Raw genomic sequence first — 17,752 nt, 5'->3', positions numbered from 1 at the left:
TAAAAGTTGAAGAGATGAACCAAAAACATACCAAGTTAAACTAGTCAAAAGATGAGAAACTTTTTCATTAAAAACTAAAAAATAAAACCCCAAAACCTAATGCCCCTCACTCCCAAACAGACAAAAAACACTGCCAAGAGGAATTTAACATCTAAATAAGTGGAAAGATATACTGGATTCATGGATCAGAATATTCAATATTATTAAGGACTAGATTCTCCTCATTTCATTCACAGATTCCATGCAATCCCAATTAAAATCACAGCCAGGTTTTTTGTTCGTTTGTTTGTTTGTTTGTTGTTGTTGTAGAAGTGGTTATAGAATTCATATGGAAATACAAAAGACAGAGAGTGACCAAAAAGCTTTGAACTTGAACAGAGATGGAGAACCAACACTATCTAATTTCAAGACATAATAGAGCTACAGTAATCAAGACGGTGTGGTACTGACATAAAGACAAGGAGATAACTGGCATGGAACCGAGTCCAGAAACAGACTCTCACATACATGACACAACAGTGTTCGACAAGGATCTTTCAGCACATGATACTAGAACAATTTGGTTTCAACATGCAAATAAATGAATTTCAACCTGTATCTTGATATGTGTAAATTTTGCACAGTATAGAAAAATTAAATAAAAATGGATTATAGACTTAAAACTATTAAAGATCTAGAGGAACACATAGACAAAAACTTTGTGACACAGGGTTAAAAAGACATTCTGGATACAACACCCAAAACATAATCCATAAAAGAATGAACTGATAAATTGGACTTGATAAAAAATCATGTCTTCAAAAAATATTATTAAGAGATGACAACACAGACCACAGAGTGGGAGAAAATATTTGCAAATCACATATCTGCTAAGAGACTTCTATCTAAAATGTATAAATGATGCTCAAAACTCAATAATAAGAAAAACAATGTGATAAAATGTCAAAAAACTTGAACACTTCTCCCAATAAGAAAAACAGAGGGCAAAGACGAGCATGAAAAGATGCTCAACATCATGAATCATTATGGAAATGAGAATTAAAACCGCAAGACACCCCTACAGATTCATGAGAATGGCTACAATGAAAAAGATTGACTAGGTCAAGTTTTTGCAAGGATGGAGAGAAACTAGAACATCCATAGGCTGATGGTGGAACTGTAAAATGCTACAAACATTTGCTAAACAGTTTGGAAGTTTCTTAAAACATTAAAGAGACACTCACTATATAATCCAGTTATTACTCCAAGGTAATTTACCCAAGATAAACAAAAGCATATATTCACACAAAGACTTGTACTTGATGATCATATCAGCTTTATTAATAATAAGTAAAACTGGAAACCATCCAAATGTCTATCAACAGATGAATGGATGAAAACCTCTGGTATATCTAATCCAAAAGTATCTGGAAACAAACGAAAATGAACACAAAACAACACAAAACCTGTGAGACACCGTGAAAACAGTCCAGAGAGGGACGTTCATAGCATTACAGGATTACCTAACCATACATCTAAAAGAACTAGAGTAACAAGAACAAACTAGGCCCAGAGTGAGTAGGAGGAAGGAAATAATCAAGATTGGAGCAGATTTAAATGACATAGAAACCAAAGGACCAGTTCAAAGGATCAATGAATCCAGGAGCTGATTACCTGAAAAGATAAATGAAATTGACAAACCTTTAACCAGACTCATTGAGAAAAAAGATAAAGGACCCAAGTAAATAAAATCAGAAATGAAAGAGAAGAAATATCAACTGACATCACAGAAATACAAGGATTATAAGAAATTACTATGAACAACTATATGCCAAGAAATTGGACAACCTGGGCAAAATAGATCAATTTCTAGAAATGTACAATCTTCCAAAACTGAATCAGGAAGAAATAGAAAACCTGAATAAACCAACAACAACTCGCGAAATTGAAACAGTAATAAAAAAACTTCCAGCAAACAAAAGCCTTGGGCCAAATGGCCTCACAGGTGAATTTTACCAAACATTCAAAGAATAACTAATACCTATCCTCAAACTATTCCAAAAAATTCAAGAAGAGGGAAGACTCCCAAACTCTTTTTATGAGGCCAGTGTTATCCTAATTCCAAAACCAGGTAAAGACCCATTAAAGAAAGAAAATTATAGGCTATTATATCTGATAAACATAGATGCTAAAATCCTCAACAAAATATTAGCAAACAAGATCCAACAATACATTAAAAAGTTCATACACCATGATCAAGTGGGATTTATTCCAGAGATGCCAGGATGATACAATATTCACAAATCAATAAACATGATACATCACATAAACAAAATGAAAGACAAAAATCACATGATCCTATCAATACATGCAGAAAAAGCACTTGTTAAAACCCAGCACCCATTTATGACCAAAACACTCAGCAAAGTGGGACTAGAGGGAGCATACCTCAACATAGTAAAGGCCATGTATGAAAAACCTACTGCCAACATCATACTCAGTGGGCAAAAACTACAATCATTTCCCTTAAGATTGGAAATAAGATGAGGGTATCCGTTTTTACCACTCTTATTCAACATATATAAAAAGCATGTAATAATTCCATATATATAAGTTTAGGAAATGTAAACGCATCTAACAGTGACAAAATAGAAATGAGTGGTTATGTGGAGATCAGGCGGGGGGTTGTGGGGCAGGGATGTCAGGGTGGAGAGAGTCAAAGGAGCACAAGGAAACTCTGGGGAAAATGCGTGTGTTCATTATCTTCATTTTGGTGAGGCTTTCATGGGTCTACATACACATGTGTCCAAACTTAGAATACTGTACATTTTAAATATGTGCAGTTTAGTGTATGCACATTATGCCTCAATAAAGCCACTATAAAAGGAATATTTGTTTTCATTTTGAGTGCTTTTTAACTATTTCATTTTGGCTACTTCATTTATGTATAATCTCAGACATATAATAATAGCAATTCTAATAACAAAGTTTCATTTGTGTTTTACTCTCAAAAACTCCAAGCTGGTTTACATATTTAACCTGCTCAAGAAATACAGATCCTGAGAGAATTTCTTTCTTTGTTTTATTCACCATGTATATCGTGAATAGTCTGTTGTTATAGAAGCAATCTAATACAGGCATACCCCAGAGATATTGCAAGTGTGGCTCCAGACCACCACAATAAAACAATTATTGCAATAAAGCAAGTTGCACAATTTTTTTTGTTTCCTAGTACATATAAAAGTTGTGTTTACATTATACTGTACTCCTTTACTATAAAATGCTAAGGATCATCTGAGCCTTCAATGAGACATGATCTTTTTGCTGGCGGAGGGTCTTGCCTCAGCGTTGGTGGCTGCTGACTCCTCCCAGTGGTGGGAGCTGAAGGCTGGGGTAGCTGGGACAATTTCTTAAAATAAGACAACAGTGAAGGTTGCCGCATCGATGAACTAACCCTTCCTTTCGAAAGTGGTTTCTCTGTAGCATCCGATGCTGCTTGATAGCATTTTGCCCACAGAGGAACTTCCAAAATTGGAGTCAATCCTTTCAGATGCTGTTGCTTCTTTATCAACTAAACTTATGTAATATTTTCAGTCCTTTCTTGTCATTTCAACAATCTTCACAGCATCTTCAGCAGAAGTAGATTCCATTTCAAAACGTCAAATTACAACTAAACTATAGAACAACCAACATTCAGAACCATCCGAATTTGACCTGAATGGAAGTCCTACAACTAGGAAATTGAAGAAGAAACCACCTCAAGACTGGTAGGAGGGGCAGACACAGAACGAGCTGGTCCCACATCCATGTGTGGTAGGTAAACACCAGGAGGGATCTTTCAGGAACAAAGAGTTCCAGGCCCACACCAGGCTCCCCAGCCCAACGTTCCAGTGCCAGGAAGAGAAGTTCCTATAACTTCTGGCTGTAAAAACCAGTGAGGATTGAGGCTAAGGAAGATGGAAGCTTCTAGAGTCCCAGGCAGATCCTCTTAAAGGACCTACACATAGACTTACCCTGACTCACTCCCTCTGAGCTCTAGCTCGGGAGCAGCAGCTTGAAAGGCACCAGAGATATATGGGAAGGGACTGAACTGTTGAGCATCATGGTGAGAGCTGGAGGGACAGCTTTCTCCCAGACAGAAGTGCTAGCAGAGGCCATTGCTCCTTTGATGAACCCTCCTACCACAGAGTTGGCAGACGAATTGCCATATTAGAGACTCCATCAATCTGGCTCACACTGTTCACTCCACCCTGGTGATTCCCTTGAGGCCCTTCCCCAGCCAATTTTCAGGCCCGCCCATGCTGTTTCCAGTGGCTTTTCCATATCAATGGCTTGACTTGGTTCACAATTTAGATCTTTAAAAATTCTCTCAAAAAAGCATCTGGCCTCCACGCATGCCCTAGCGCTGGCTAAGTGGCCCTGAACCCTGCACTAGCAGTAGTCAGCCTTGATTCACAGCTTGGCCTCACCTGGGTACCTCCAAGCCCAGCACACACGGCAGCCATTTGCAGATCATTTTGTAGTTTATGCCAGGTGGCCCTGGGCAGATCACAGGTGGTGCCTGACTTTGGCCTGTACCTCCCAGGAGGCCCAGAGCCAGCACACCCAGTGGATAGCTTCAGACCACAATGAAGCACCACCAAACAACCACCTCCACAAGTGACACACTCAAGGGGCAGACTCAACAGCCATCAGAGCCCTGGTAAAGTAAGTCCTGCTCTTTTGAGTAGACCCCTGCACAGCTGATCCTCCATGGTGATTAGAAGTGGGTGGTCAATGGTCACAGCCAGTTCCTGCAGCTGATTGGCCTGGGCAAATCCCTCCCAGTAAGATGCCAACAGCAGTCAAGGCTCAATCACAACAGAAAGGTGTACATCCCACAAGGGGAGGAGGTGTGCACTTTGAGTGCCCAGCTTGGGCAATCAGGAAAGCTGTGCCACTGGACCCTACAGAACACCTACTACATTAGGCAACTCTACCAAGCCAGTGAGATGGAGCAGCTTTACCTAAAACAAAGAAACACGGGAAGGCTGCAAAAATGAGAAGACAAAGAAACAGGTCCCAAATGAAAGAACAGAACAAAACTCCAGGAAAAGAACTTAACAGAATAGAGACAAGCAATCTACTAGATGCAGAGTTCAAAATACTGTTTATAAGGATGCTCAATGAATTTAGTGAAAACCTCAACAACATAATAAATAATCAGTCAGAAATAAAGGATACAGTTATTGAAATGAAGATTAACTTACAGGGAATCAATAGTATGGTGGATGAAGCCAAGAATCAAATCAGCAATTTGGAATATAAGGAAGCAAAAAACACCCAAGCAGAACAGCAAGAAGAAAAAAGAATCCAAAAAAACAAGGAGAGTATAAGGAGCCTCTGGGACAATTTCAAGTGTACCACCACTTGCATCATAGTTGTGCCGGAAGGAGAACAGAGAAAGAAATTCAAAACCTGTTTGAAAAAATCACAGAAAACTTCCCTAACCTGGTAAAGGAAGGAGACATTAAGTAAGTGCAGGAAGCACAGAAAGTCCCAAACAAGATGAACACAAAGATGCCCACACCAAAGCACATCACAATTAAAATGCCAAAGGGTAAATACAAAGACTCTTAAAAACAGCAAGAGAAAAGCCATTGGTTACCTACATGGGAGCTCCCATAAGACTGTCAGCTGATTTCTCAACAGAAACTTTGTAGGCCAGAAGGGATTGGCAAGAAATATTGAAAGTGATGAAAAGCAAGGACCTAGAATAATCAAGATTATTCTACCCACCAAAGCTATCATTTAGAATCAAAGGTCAGATAATGAACTTCATAGACAAGAAAAATATAAAGAATTTTATTACCACCTAATAGTATTATGTGAAATGTTAGTGTCTTCTTTAAGAAGAAATTAAAGATAAAAAATATGAACAATAAAATGGCAATAAATACAAATCTATCAATGATTAAATCTAAAAACCAAAATATATGAACAAGCAGAACAGAAAAAGAATCATAGATACAGAAAGCATTTTGTCAATTGCCAGATGGGAGGCGGATTAGGGGGATGGGCAAAAAATGTTAAGGGATTAAGAAGTATAAACTGGTTGTTACAGAATAGTCTTGGGGGATGTAAAGTACCACATAGGGAGTATAGTCAATAACAGTTTTATCACAATGTATGGTATGAGATGGTTATGCAATTTATTGGAATAATCACTTACTCAGTTACGTAATGTCTAATCACTGGGGGGTACATTGGAAACTAATGTAGTAATGTATGTCAACCGTACTTGAAAATAAAAAAATTATAAAAAAGTAGATTCCATCCCCAGAAACCACTTTCCTTGCTCATCCAGAAGGAGCAACGCCTCATCTCTTCAAGTTTTGTCACAAGATTGCAGCAATCAACTCACATCTTAAGGTGCCACTTCTAATTCTAGTTTTCTTGCTTTTTCCACCACATTAGCAGTTATTTCCTCTACTGACATCTTGGAATCCCTCATTCAAGAGAGTTAGAATCTACTTCTTCCAAACTGCAGTAATATTGATATTTTGACCTCTTCCCATGAATCACGGATGTTCTTAATGGAATCTAGAATGGTAAATCCTTTCCCAAAGGTTTTCAACTTACTTTGCCCAGGTCCATCAGAGGAAACACTATCTATGGCAGTTAAAGCCTTATGAAAAGTATTTCTTAAATAAGAAAACTTGAAAGTCAAAATTACTCCCTGCAGAATGGACGTTGTGTTCACAGGCATGAACACAACAATGATCTAATTATATATACCTCCATCAGAGCTCTTGGTTATCTAGGTACATTGTCAATAGCAATAATATTTTGAAAGGAATCTTTTTTTCTTGAGCAGTAAGTCTCAACAGTGGGCTTAAAATATTGGGCTTAAACCATGTAGTAAACAGATGTGCTGTCATCCAGGCTTTGATGTTCCATTTATAGAACACAAACAGAGGACATTCAGCATAATTATTAAGGGTCCTAGTATTTCTGGAATGGTAAATGAGCACTGGCTTCATCTCAAAGTCTCCAGTTGCATTAGCCCCTGTCCTTTAGTCAGCCTGTCCTTTGAAGCTAGCCATTGACTTCTTCCTAGCTGTGAACACCCTAGATGGCCGTTTCAATTTTACTATAGCCACATTTATTAGTTATTGCATAGCTCTTCTGGATAATTCACGAGGTCTGTCCAGAAAGTATCCAGCCAAATTATAAGAAAAATAGAGACATTGACAAATATAGAGGAAACATTGTACATAGGGCAATGATACCTCAGTCCCTTCAAAGAAGGCACCTTGGGACCTCACAGAGTTCTGCAAATTACCATCAGCGGCCGCATTATATTTCCCTGAATCTCACTGATGGTTTGAAATCTCTTCCATTTCAAAGGTGATTTTAGTTTTGGGAAAAGCCAGAAGTCACAGGGTGCCAAGTCTGAGCTGCAGGGTGGCTGAGTCACTTGGGTGATTTGATGTTTTGCCAAAAAACACTTACACGAGATGTGATACATTAGTGGGCACACTGTTGTGATGAAGCTGCCACTCATCAGTTGTCCAGAGCTGGCCTTCTGAATCATCCAAATAGTTTCTGTGGGAGAATGTACAAGCCTAACGCAAAATGTGATGCAGATTCATTGCTCTTCTCACTTAGTCATTCTGAATGTGATAGCCACACAGTACACATGCTCACTCAACAGCGTCTACCACCCCCACAGACTAGTACAGTGAAGTAGTCATTGTTCATGCATGGACATTCCAGCCCACTCTCCTTGGCTGCCAGGTTACTCAACGTTACACAAACCATTCTTGTTATACTGACATGTTGGACTTTTTCTGGACAGACCTTGTACTCTAGCTTCTATATCAGCACTTGCTGCTTCACCTTGCACCTTTATATTAAGATGTCTTCTTTCCTTAAACCTCATGAAGCAACCTTCGTAGCTTCAAACCTTTCTTCTGCAGTTTCCTTACGTCTCTCAGCCTTCACAAAATTCAAAAGAATTAGGGCCTTGCTCTGGATTAGGCTTTGGTTTAAGGCACTATTGTGACTGCTTTGATCTACTGAAAGCACTAAAACTTTATCCATATCCACAGTAGGCAGTTTCATTGTCTTATCATTTGCGTGTTCACCAGGTGCACTTTTAATTTGCTTCAAGAACTTTTCCTTTGCATTTACAACTTGGCTAACTTTTTGTCACAAGAGGCCTGGCTTCTAGTCTAGTTTTCTTGGCTTATGATATTCCTTCCTGAGTAAGCTTAATTATTGCTAGCTTTTGATTGAAAGCAAGATACCTGTGATTCTTCCTTTCACTTGAACACTTGGAGACCATTCTAGGGTTAACAATAGGCCAAATTTCAATATTGTAGTGTCTCCAGGAGTTGGAAGGCCCTGAGGATATAAGGGAATGGCCACTCGGTGGAGCAGTCAGAACACACTTGATTATCAGGTTCATTGTCTTATTTGGGTGTAATTCATGGAGCTCCAAAACAATTACAATAGTAACATCAAAGGCCACTGATCACCGATCACCAAATACAGCAAATACAACAATAATCAAAGAAGTTCAAACATTACCAAAATGTGACACAGAGACAAAGTGAGCAAATGCTGTTGAAAAAAAATACCAATAGATTTGCTCAATGCAGATGTCACAAACCTTCAATTTGTAAAAAAACACAGTATCTGTTAAGTGAAAAGGCAAAATGTGATAAAAGGAGCTATGTCTGTAACATAATTTTTGTGGGCTAAAAAAGAGCAAAATGTATGGAATATTTCAAATCATAATACTTTATTTTCTATCTTAAGGGAAATTATATACTCAGTATAAACCTTTTAATATAGGTTTACTGATTCTTTTTCCACGTCTTACAAAAAAATTCAAATATACACAAAAGTATGTAACTGAATAATGAACTATAGGTATCCATCACCCAACTTTGAACATTATCCACATTTTGAGTTTTTTGTTTTACCTATTGAGCCCTCTCCCCCTCTTCCTCATGGACTATTTTATAGCAAATTACACATGTCATACCATTTCATATCACAAATATTTCAATATTTAAGTCTTTTTCTCAATATGAGATAACAGTTTTAAAAAAAAGTTTCATGTAAAGTTAGCTATCATTATAATTTAATTTAATTCCTTAATTTAATTTCCTGTAATTTCCCCCTACAATTTGTGTAGGAGTGTGTACCCCTTTAGAAATTACTATTTAAATGAACTGAAGTGCTCCAAGGTGGTTTTTAAAAAAATGTTTAAACATTTAAAAAAATGTTTTTAGCTCAAATATCTCATTTTTATTTTTTTACTGTATTTGTTCCATTACCATTTAGCCCCCTTATACTTCCTCCCCCCTGCAATCGCCACACTGTTGTCCATGCCCATGATTTTTTTTTTACTTTTTGCTTGATGCTTACTTGAGGGCAATTTTTCACTGCTTTGAGAGAGAAGGAAGGAACAGAGGAAGGGAGAGAGAGAAACTGCAACTGGTTGTCTTCCGTATGCTCCAGGATGGGAGTTGTTTTGCACCTGGACTGGGACTGAACCTGCAACCCAGGTATGTTCCTCAGCGGGAATTGAACCCACAAGCATTCAGCTAGGGAATGACGCTCCAATCAACTGAGCCACACTGGCCAGGGCCAAGGTGGTTTTTTAAAAAAGTAATATACTGATATAATATAAGTTCACATGCATTTCAGTATTTGATTTTTTAAGAAATATTTTGGTAGGTTATTTTGAAATTAAAGACAAGGGATCTATAATATAATAGTGAACAGAAGTTCATTTGCTATTTTAGTTATTTATTTACATAACCTTCCATGGTTTCACCCTGCAGGGTGCTGCAGCTGGTCTGTAGTTTTTAAGAGCCGACTGGTAAATTTTTAGGAATTTTGTGAGCTGGTTGTTAAATACCACCATTGTTAAAACTTCACTGAGATTTAAAATAAAATAAGTTTTATTGAAAAAGAAACAAATAATGAAAAATTCATCAATTTTTAATTATTTTACTATAGTTTACTATTATCTATGCTGGTGTGCTTACAGGTGTTTCTTGTATTTTTGGTGTAGTTTTGGTGGAAGCACTATGCAATGGTATGCCCCTGAGCATCTTTTCTCTACTTCGTGCTCCCGAGCATTATGCTGGCAGCTTGAAGTTAGGCATGGTTGGAATATTTTTCCCACAGAAGCAAACGTTACAAATCAGAACCATCCCTCACACCCCTGCCTGTAGAGCTGGTTGTTCACCTTTGCAAGCACAACCCTGTTTCCATCCTGAGCATTAATTACGTGTCAGGCACTGCAGTATTATAAAAGATTTCTGCTCCTCCAAAATTTGAGCATAAAGTTCCTCCTAATGTTCTAATATTAATAGCACATTAATAGAGGGCAGTATAAAGACAAATGTGAAAGGCAGGTCCTTAAAGGAAACAGATGAAGAATATATGGTATGTATTAATACTTTTAATATATAACTTTAAAAGGAAAATGAGGGAAGTGCCTTTTATGGTTTTAATTATTTTATTATTTGAATTTCAGCAATACAGAACAATGTTAATTAGATGCTGACTTAAGTAATAAGAGGACTGAACATATCATGTAAAACCTATATACAAACCTTGAACAACAATGGTTTGATGTGTGGGCTCACTTGTATGCAATTTTTTTTCAGTGAACATGCAGTGAGTCCTCCTTATCCCTGAGTTCTGTATCCCTGGATTTCCCATCCCCACTTGGGAATCTACTGTTCCAAGGGGCAACTGCATGCATTGTTCTATGCCATTTTATATAGGGGACTTGAGCATCTGTGGATTTTGGTGTCTGTGTGTGGGGAGGGGGAGGTGGGGGGGTGGTTTAGGGAGTCCTATAACCAATTCCTAGCACTTCCTGAGGGACAACTATCTATAGTAAAGTTTGAGGGGTCAAAAGTTACATGAGGATTTCCCACTGTGGGAAGGGGGGTGTCTGTATTCCTAACCCCTGCATTGTTCAAGGTTCAATGGTATATTCTTTAAATAATACAATATAAGGCTAAGGAAAATAAAAAATATAAAATCTGATTTTAAAATATAATTTGGGAACTATCATATATCAAAGAATGTGAGAGTTAAAGTGTATGCCACGTTAAGTGTGTTTAGTAGATATGTGATTATTTTTTCATCAAATGAGTCAAAAAGCAAATCTATTGCAACACTTTAAAAATGAGGCTTTAGTTAAAAACTCAAAATGCTACTAAAATTTGTTAAACTTGTTTTGCCAGTTGATGTTCCCAGAAATCAGAGCTCGGTCTGTCTAGCCTGCATTTATATTTAGTCTGGGCATTTAATCTCTCTTTTGATCTTCGTTTTGTCATATACTGTAAGTTGTTTCATAAAGCTTTAACATTAAGTTAGTTTCGCAAATTATAAAATCATTTGGTACTACCGAACAGCTTATTTTAAAACTGCTCATAAAATACACAAAGCAGTAACAAAGAACTAAGATGAACATTGTGATTCATTATATGCGTTTTTTTAAAGTTATTTACCTCTTGTGAAAGCTGTGTTACTTGGCCCTTTTGATGTTCCAGGTCTTTTAAAACCGATGAGTTTTGTTTTTCTAACTGAAGTACTCTTCTTGCTAAGTGGACACTAGGCAAATGAAATAAAAAAATTAATATTAGAAAAGGGGAAAGCTATCTCAAACAGTCAAAATGTGTTTGCTTGAAAATTGATTTACCATTTCCTAATAATACTTACATATTAACAGAAGAAATATGTAGCAAAGACTATTTGCAGATGTCAACAGTAAAGACCAATATCCCAACAATTAGAATTTTGAAAGTAACATTAAAATCTCCATAATCACATAATTGTGATATACTGATTAGAACAGTAATAGCTTCTACCTTTGTTACATTATGATGCTTGGTTGAAAAGACTACAAGATAGCAATTTACAGCTTTACTTCATTTTTACAAAAATTTCCCATTTATAAACAAATCAAGCAATTAGTTGAAACAGTAATAAACTGCACTTTGAAAAGAATCTGTGTTTACTTCAGACAACATGATGCATTTTCTAATACAAAACAATAGATTTTCTATTGAAACAACAGGTGGAAAAGATGTATAAAAAGTGAAAATGTCTATTGTACTGAGTGTAACCTTTAAATTTAGGTTATCTTAAGAATTTAAAATCACATTAAATATGGAATGTCCTAATTCCATTTTAAGAGACAAGATTAAAAACAAACTTCAAAGCCTTGGCTGGCGTAGCTCAGTGGATTGAGCGCGGGCTGGGAACCAAAGTGTCCCAGGTTCGATTCCCAGCCAGGGTACATTCCTGGGTTGCAGGCCATAACCCCCAGCAACCGCACATTGATGTTTCTCTCCCTCTCTCTCTTCCTCTCTCTCTCCCTCTCTCTCTCCCTCTATCTCTCTCTCTCTCCCTCCCTTCCCTCTCTAAAAAATAAATAAATAAAATATTAAAAAAAAAAACAAAAAAAAACTTCAGCTATAAAATCATTTCTCCTAACTACTGAGGGGACAGGGAGTGGTGTAATTCTTTTAATAACTGCTATTTATGTTTAGTGCTAGTTATGTTTATGCTAGTTATGTTTATGCTAGTTATGTTATGCTAGTTATGTTTAGAAGATACATTGCTCCAAAGCCCTCCCTGTAGTTCCAAACACTTACAAATTTCATATGTATCACATTTTCCTTTGCTGTGAGTTGACCTCACTTGCAAAATCTCTTGGAATCCAATAAGACAGGATGTTTTACCACAAAGAGAAGTACAATATTTTCTTTCTAAATAAAACTATAGGACAAAAACAGTTCCATTTTCTAACATAAGATAAAGGAATGCAGACAAAACTTTGAAAATAATGTTAAATATCTTCTTACACATCTATTTCTAAGAACTGTTTTTGTTTTTCCAAACAAAAATGATGAGTTCTGGTAAAAGCTTATAAAGTGCATTAGGTAGCTTCAAATGGCATATATTTTGCCTTAATAATCAGCTGAAGTTAGAGATGGAAAAGACACAGTCCCTGTTTTTTTTTAAGATTTTATTTATTTATTTTTAGAGAGAGGGGAAGGGAAGGAGAAAGAGAGGGAGAGAAACATCAATGTGTGGTTGCCTCTCACATGGCCCCCAGTAGGGGCCTGGCCTGCAACCCAGGCATGTGCCCCGACTGGGAGTTGAACCAGCGACCCTTTAGTTCGCAGCCCGTGCTGAATCCACTGAGCTACACCAGCCAGGGCCACAGTCCCTGTTTTTTGACAATCATTTTTTACAAAATATATCTTTTTTGATGTAAAATTTTATTTATATGTAATTTATATACCATGAAGTCCACTCATTTAAAGTGTACAACTCAATGGTGTTTTGTATATTTATAGAGTTGTTCAACTATCATTATGACCTCACTGTAGAACACTTACTAGGCACAAAGAAAATCTGTACTCATTAGTGTCATTCCCCATCTTCCCCGCACAGACCTGGGGAACCACTTTCTTTGCTTACAGATTTTTGTAAGATGTTTACAGTTTTTGGGTAGCCCATTTCCCACCTCCTAATCTAAAATACACCGAGTTCTCTCAGATTTGAGCCAAAAATAAGATCTCTACAAATAAAATAAGTATTAATGGTAATTTTATATTAAGTTTACATTTTAAATCTTTTGATTATATAAAATGTTTGCAAATATCTGCATTTAATACCATTAACTTTGTGTTTTTTAGGTTAACTTAAAAATCTTGACATTATCTTCATATTTTTCTTCTCTCTCATTCTTCACATATGGTCGGAATAAGTCTTTTCATGTTTTTGTCTCCCACAAAATTCAGCATTAGGGTCTTTTTGTACATAGTAATTTCCCAATAAATGCACATTGAAGGCATAAGCAGACCACACTTATGTAATGCTCAGCACGGAAAAATGAGTACCATCAAATGCTATTGCACAGAATCAGTTACAGATTAGATGAAATGTAAGAAAAAGGGACACAAGAAGACAATGAAATGCAAAGGTCATCCATTACCTACATTCTGAAGAAGACAATGACTTGAAGACATCAAGTTTAAAAATATAAGGTAGCTCATAGTGTTTGAATGCCTTTTGGTTTGGAAACTACATAATGTTCTTATGCAAATATGGTGTGATACCACTTAACAATGTAAAATATTATATGGCAAACACACACAATTCAATTAATTCTTTTTTTTAAATCCTCACCCCAGGACGTGCTAATTGATTTTAGAGAGAGAAGAGAAAGGGAGAAAAACATTGATGTGAGAGAGAAACATTGATTGGTTACCTCTTGTCCTTGCCCTGACTGGGGACCAAACCCACAACCTAGGTATGTGCCCTGAGCAGCCATCAAACCAGAGACCTTTCTGTTTTCCATTTACCGGATGACGCTCTAACTGAGCCACACTAGCCAGGGTTGCAGAAATTCTTGGTACACTGGTGCTTAAGTGCTAACATCGGGGCTACTGTCTTCTACTAAGAATTTCTGTGATTTTGATTAGAGGATTCTGAATGAGAAAAATCAACTGTAAATATTAGGAAGATATCTTAGGGTATTTTGAATTGGCTCATAAAAGTGTTCTGCAGTGTTCTGATTCCTAGCAATATAGTACTATTTTACTGAGAAAAACATTCTAGGAACTGGTGCTGCAGGGAATGATTGGACTATTATTATGAAAGCTGATGTCGTTTATGATGTGTAATTGTTATAATAGGAAAGACACTGTGGTATAACTCATCTCCAATTAATCCACTGATCATATTTTAAAAATTCATGTCTAAGTCAGGTATAAGCAGAACACTATATATCAGAAATCATTTTAAGGTCTCGCATTGCTCTAAATGACCCATATAACCCATGATGTCATAAAGGGAAAAAAAAGGAAACAAGAATAAGAATAAAACATATATTTTCTTCTTTAAAAAATTATATATTTAAGCATATAGAACCTACAGAAAAAAATAAGAAGTATAATTTTTCATCATTATAATACTTCAATTAAACAAAAATGATAAAAAGCAAATTAGCAATTTTTCCTTGATCATGAATATCAATGATTGTGGAAAAGCAGGTTAAACTAGAAGAAACATTCATTAATTAATTCAATAAGATATTCACGAGCACTTCCTTTTAACAATCCTTTATTAAATGCCTACAATCTATATAGCTACTGGGAATACACACTTTCTACACGCAGGGTGTAACATTCTACTGAGTCAGTTAGGCAAATAAAAAAATTATTGTAGTATGCTAAATACTATGGAAGGGCACACAGGAATGAACACTAATACTGATCAGTCTGGTAAGGAAGCAGAGAAACATTCTCCTGGGTAGAAGGAAAAGCACCAGTAAAGGACGATCTGCTGGAGAAAACTGTAAGCAGTATGCTATTGATGGATAAAACATACGGCATGCAGTGAGGGTTGCGGCTAGAGAGATACAGGCAGGGCGATGTGATGAAAGGCTTTGTATGGCAAGCTGAGTTCAAATTCATCCTCAATTTGGTTAGGCATGACATGATCGGATCTGCACTTGAAAGAGTCCTCTTTCAATATTGTGGAGGATGACTCAGAGAAGGAAGAAGATGAGTCAATTAGAAGGTTAAGGTCATAGTTTGGACCAGTGATCTCCAAAAGCAGTTATGTGCAAAATAATCTGTTGGCATGTGGGAAATATTATTTACATTTATTTTAATATTATGTATCTTTAAGTTTTGATTTTCTGTGTAGTTTCACATTATAATGTGTAATGTATTAGTCATGATAATACATGTATGTAATCTATAAATAAATATAAATACATATATATTGGTGGGTGCATGATCTTTTTTTTTTTTTCAATGGGGATTCATATCAAAAGGTTTGGAAACCAGTGGTCTAGGCCAGTTCTGTCCAAAAGAAATATAATGTAAGCCACACATGTAATATAAAGTTTTCTAGTAGCTACACTAAAAATAGTACAAAGCCCTTATCTCACATGATATGAAAAAATTACCTCAAAGTAGATCAAAGACCTAAATAGAAGAGCTAAGACAGAGAAGTAAATCTTCATTAACATGCATTTGGCAAAGGATCCTCAGATATGGCACCAGAAGCACAAGTACAAAAGAAAAATTAGATAAACTGAATTGTATCAAAACTAGTTTTGTGCTTCAAAACACCCCATCAAGATAGTGAAAAAGCAACCTGTGGAAGAGGAGAAAAAAATTCAAAATATATATCTTAATAAGGCTCTTGTATCCAAAAAAGACAATCAAATTAGAGCATTCACAACAGTGGCTTGCCTATGTGGAGTTCTAAATAATTGCATGCGTACAACTTTGTACTTCTTGTACTGTGAGTTTCCTAGAGAGTATTGTGACTGGGTTAGAACACATATAAATTATACATTCTCAAACATTCCTCTTAAAAGACTGTACAAGTTTAAATTCTCATAAACTAGTTATAGCATCCCCCGAGAACAGGAGTTTTTGTTTACTTTGTTCTCACCACACAGGGAGAAGCGAGTCTGCAGACGGCACTCGGAGAACCACCTGGGCGGGGGCCCTTGCAGGCGCTCAGCTTCCCAGAGCAAACCTGAAATGGCTGCAACGCATTTTGATTCAGAATGTCTTCCCGAATGTTTCACTGTGGGGGAAAATTAAGAAGGGGCAAGATCTACCTAGGTGACTTTTGAATTCATTTTTTGTTCTTTTTCAATTATTTTGTAAAAAATAAAATAAAACTACAAAAGTTGATAAAACTCAGGGTTCAAACCCCTCAATACATATTAGGTAAATAATATGAAGTATACCAGAGGTAACAAAATTCTGGATTTAGACGCTACATTATTTTGTTGTATTTAAAGAGTAATTAGCCACTTCATTGCACAGAAACTTATAATTATTCTCTCAAAACTTTTTAAAAAGTAAACTCACTTGCCTCTACAGTTATAAAACATGAGTTCATATGTCCAACAACCATATTAAAATCCACTATCAAACTTGCCACTTGAATTTCAATTTAGTGCTAAACTACAGACTTCCAGGATTTTAGTCAGGTGGGTGTTTGGCTTTGAACAGGAACCAAACTTTGACTGTGCTGCATCCAGGAGGCCGGCACCTCTGCGGAGGGCAAGGCCCCCGCGGCTCCTCGGGCGGGCTGGGGGGTCTGGGTGAGGGGAGGGAAGAGAGGAGCCGTCCAGGAGGCTTCTCAATGCATTTGTAAAATAAATAACATTGGACCATCTCCCCAACTTCAAACCAGTAAAATCATATTGTGACACAGAAGGTTGCTCTTTACTTAAGACCATTAGCCAAGAAAAGTGCTTACTACCTAGCCCAAAAAACTGAGAGGTACAAATTGCATTTTAGATGTGTCACAACTGGAGTCCTATGTGCATGGCCCGAGGTGCGACCACACCCGAGCAAGCCATTTCCTGTGTGTCATGATCGACTTCCTAAATCTTTAAATGTAGCATGTCGTTGTGGTGGGCGATTTGCTGTTATAGGTGGGTTCTGTTAGAACTTGTGGATATTAGACATTGGAAGTGAGGAGGGGGAGTTTAGTGTAACTGAAATTCAAAGCAAGACAGATGAAGAACTATAACTAGAGTATATGTTTCTTTAAGTACAATGCATATAAAATAAAGACAAATCCTTTCCACATTCTTTATGAGTACCTATGAATACAGCCTGGGAAGATGACTCTTGCTAAAGGTTATTTGTTTATCTTTTTGCACAGAACATCCTGAACTCCTCAGGAAAGCACTGCTTTTGCA

General features: G+C 36.8%; 1 protein-coding gene across 1 annotated transcript in view; it reads right to left on the bottom strand.

Annotated features, from left to right (window-relative positions):
• Positions 1-17,752, bottom strand: part of PIBF1 (progesterone immunomodulatory binding factor 1) — a 185,309-nt gene that overhangs the window by 52,003 nt on the left and 115,554 nt on the right. Inside the window, exon 14 of the mRNA XM_045839110.1 lies at positions 11,508-11,610. Coding sequence (XP_045695066.1) covers positions 11,508-11,610 — 103 coding nt within the window. The remainder of the gene's footprint in view (positions 1-11,507; positions 11,611-17,752) is intronic.

Source organism: Phyllostomus hastatus, unplaced genomic scaffold, assembly GCF_019186645.2.
Source record: "Phyllostomus hastatus isolate PE091 unplaced genomic scaffold, TTU_PhHast_1.1 phas_contig_29, whole genome shotgun sequence".
Taxonomy (NCBI): domain Eukaryota; kingdom Metazoa; phylum Chordata; class Mammalia; order Chiroptera; family Phyllostomidae; genus Phyllostomus; species Phyllostomus hastatus.
This window is presented reverse-complemented; position numbering and strand designations above follow the sequence as displayed.